The 2,936-nt window shown below is 36.0% G+C and overlaps 1 protein-coding gene across 1 annotated transcript in view; it reads left to right on the top strand.

The window, feature by feature from the left end:
• The window catches only part of LOC107604681 (TLD domain-containing protein 1), a 4,728-nt gene continuing 1,841 nt past the window's right edge, over nucleotides 50-2,936 (top strand). The window contains exons 1-6 of the mRNA XM_016306328.2: nucleotides 50-286; nucleotides 378-480; nucleotides 552-656; nucleotides 738-823; nucleotides 1,365-1,606; nucleotides 2,176-2,365. Of these exons, the coding sequence (XP_016161814.1) occupies nucleotides 228-286; nucleotides 378-480; nucleotides 552-656; nucleotides 738-823; nucleotides 1,365-1,606; nucleotides 2,176-2,365 (785 nt within the window). The 5' untranslated portion in view covers nucleotides 50-227. The remainder of the gene's footprint in view (nucleotides 287-377; nucleotides 481-551; nucleotides 657-737; nucleotides 824-1,364; nucleotides 1,607-2,175; nucleotides 2,366-2,936) is intronic.

Here is a 2,936-nt window from a genome sequence, read left to right as displayed (position 1 = left end):
CCATGTTAAATTAAAACTAGTTTACCCATATTTTTTCTTTCTCCATGTGTAACAAAAATTAGCCTCATTTCTCGTTTGGAAATCTACAAAGATGTGAGAGTGAGAGAGAGAGAGACAGGCGAGAGAAAAAAAAGGGGGAGGGGCAGAAAGTAGAAACTGCGAAAACCGAAACGGGAGAGAAAGGAAGACAGTTGATTCTGATTGGGACAAGAGAGAAGGAATTAGCAATGGGCAACTCTGAGTCTCAGTCAGTTCCAACCGATCCCCGTTTTGTTTCAGCTTCCAGGTTCCTCTTTCTTTCGTTATTTCTCTCTCCACACACACTCTCATTCGATCTGAGTAATCTATAAGATAAAAAAAAATGTTAATTCTTGCAGAGCCTTTACTCACCACGAACTTGAAGACTTAAGGTCTCTCTTCGATTCGCTCGCTGCCAAGTCTCAGAGCAATGCCCAATACATCTCTTCCTCTGTTTTTCAGGTTTTCTTTTCTCTCTCTCGTGTGTTAATTGTTCAATAAACCCTAATATAATCCCTTCTTTTTCATTGTAGTCATATTTTGGACTCCATGGCCCGCTTGGGGATAGAATTTTCCATTTAGTTACTCAAGAGCGCAAGGATCAGCATTTAACTTTTGAAGACCTCGTTGTTGCTAAGGTCACTTACATAATCATCATCATCTTTTGTTGTTATATCCCTAAATTAGATTTATTTGAAGTTTGATTATCTGTTTCGCAGGCTACTTACGAGAAAGGAACAAGAGATGACATTGAAGAATTCATCTTTCGCTTATTGGATGTAAATGGGGATAAATTTGTAGGGAGGTGAATTTGCTATTCTTGCTACTGCTAGTTCTATGCATTTTAAAAGTTAACTCTATTTGTAGGTCTGATCATAGCGGAACACCCTTTTTCTTGTGTAAACAATTAAACACTAATGCTGTTTTACTTATTTTCTGATTCTTATTCTTATATTGATCGTTATATATTTCTTTATGAATAGGTGAACTTTAGTCACTTTATATCTTGATGTCTCTCGCCTCTATAATTATTCTATCTCCAAGCAGCCGGATTTCATTCCTTAGATTTAAAAAACTTTGTTAGTTTTAATCAGCTGATATTTGTGATTTGCTTCTACAACTGATGGTATTGTCATCCCTGTTGATATGTTATTTGTGATTTCTTATTTAGAATAATGATATAGCCTCCTAGACATCTTTGTAAATGCTCACTAGAATAAAAAGCAAATATTTTCAATGTATTGAAATGTCAAATATTCAGTTATAATACTCTGTTGAGTATTGATTTACTTTCTTTTCTGCCCCTTTTTATTTTTTTGTTGATGCATGTGGAATTCGAGGTGCAGGTCTGATTTGGAGTCTGTTATGATTTCCATTTTTAAGGATATATTATGCATAAAAGATAATGAAGCTAGATCAAGTTCAGATAAGGGCATTGTCAACATATTTCTAAATGCTGCAAATTTCTCAATGCATGAAGAAGGGTGCACTGAGGAGTCTATGTCTTTTGAGGATTTCAGAAGTTGGTGCACTCATGTCCCATCTGCTAGGAAGCTTCTTGGGAGCTTGCTGATGCCACCTGATTCAGGTATCTGGTATTTAGTTTCCAATGTTTTTGTCATCAAATCACAGTTGTATCAAGATGCTATGTTGTTTCAATAGAACAAACAGTCTGTCCATTTGATTGGATATAAATTGCTAATTGAGTTTCATGTAACATCACTTCAGTCTTGAAACTGTTCACATGCTGTCCAAATTATACGTAAGCATTCCCAAGCTCACATAAAACAAGAAAATTGTGTAAAGGATTAGATGTTTGGCATCTATTTGATGTAAAGCTCATGATCCTTGGTTGCTATGAGTGCGTTTCTATCATTTAGGTGCTATTATTTTCAGAACTATAATGTTTCTGGTGCCAAAAATGGTGGTTTACCCTTTTTGCTATCTACCTTGTTTTGCTTAGAAGTTAGAACTCTTGTATGTATATGTTGGACTGTTAACATGCAATTCATCACGCCATATTCTTCAATTTTTGACCCTATTCAATTTGGTAACTGGTACCATTGTTTAGATGAAGTGCTACTGGATTTAATTTGAGTAAATCCATAGTAAGTAATTGTTGTGAGTTCTTATTTCCATAATTTTGCCATGTTCTAGGACGACCAGGTTCTCAAATTCCAAACTTGTTGACCTCAAACGACATTGATCCTAGCATTTTACTTTTGAGAAAGGAATATGCTTGGCATATAGGAGGTGCACTTTCTCAGCACGAGCTGGAAGATTGGATGCTTTTATATCATAGTTCTATTAATGGTCTTAGTTTTAATACATTCTTGGGAAACATTTCGTAAGTAAATTATTTTTGGCTTTCAAACCATTCTACTCCTTTATTTATTTATTCTTAAATCCCTGAAGATGCATAATGAACAGTGACTTGTGTCTATGGTTGAACATTTCTTTTCTCCCTTTGTAAGTTGTAGCTTATGGAGCATGGCTTTAGCACTTTGTTTTTTTCTTTTTTTTTTAGCATGAACATAAGTTAATTGTGGCAAAGATGAAGATGTTAAGTGGATGAGTGGTCATACGCGATTGGATAGAATAAGGAACGAAGATATAAGAGAGAGAGTTGGATTAACATCTATTGTGGAAAAGATGGTAGAATCGCGTCTCAGGTGGTTTGGACATGTGAGAAGAAGACCGACAGAGCATCCAGTCAAGAGGGTGGATGAGATGGAAGATGGACAAGGGGTGAACGACAGAGGAAGACCATCTATGAGGTGGTCAAACGAGATTTACATGTAAACGGTCTCTCTGTAGACTTGATACATGATAGAACTCAATGACGTCGTTTGATCCATGTAGCCGACCCCACCTAGTGGGACAAGGCTTTGTTGTTGTTTTTTTTTTTTGGGATTTTT

The sequence above is a fragment of the Arachis ipaensis genome, chromosome B06, assembly GCF_000816755.2.
Source record: "Arachis ipaensis cultivar K30076 chromosome B06, Araip1.1, whole genome shotgun sequence".
NCBI classification, from domain to species: domain Eukaryota; kingdom Viridiplantae; phylum Streptophyta; class Magnoliopsida; order Fabales; family Fabaceae; genus Arachis; species Arachis ipaensis.
This window is presented reverse-complemented; position numbering and strand designations above follow the sequence as displayed.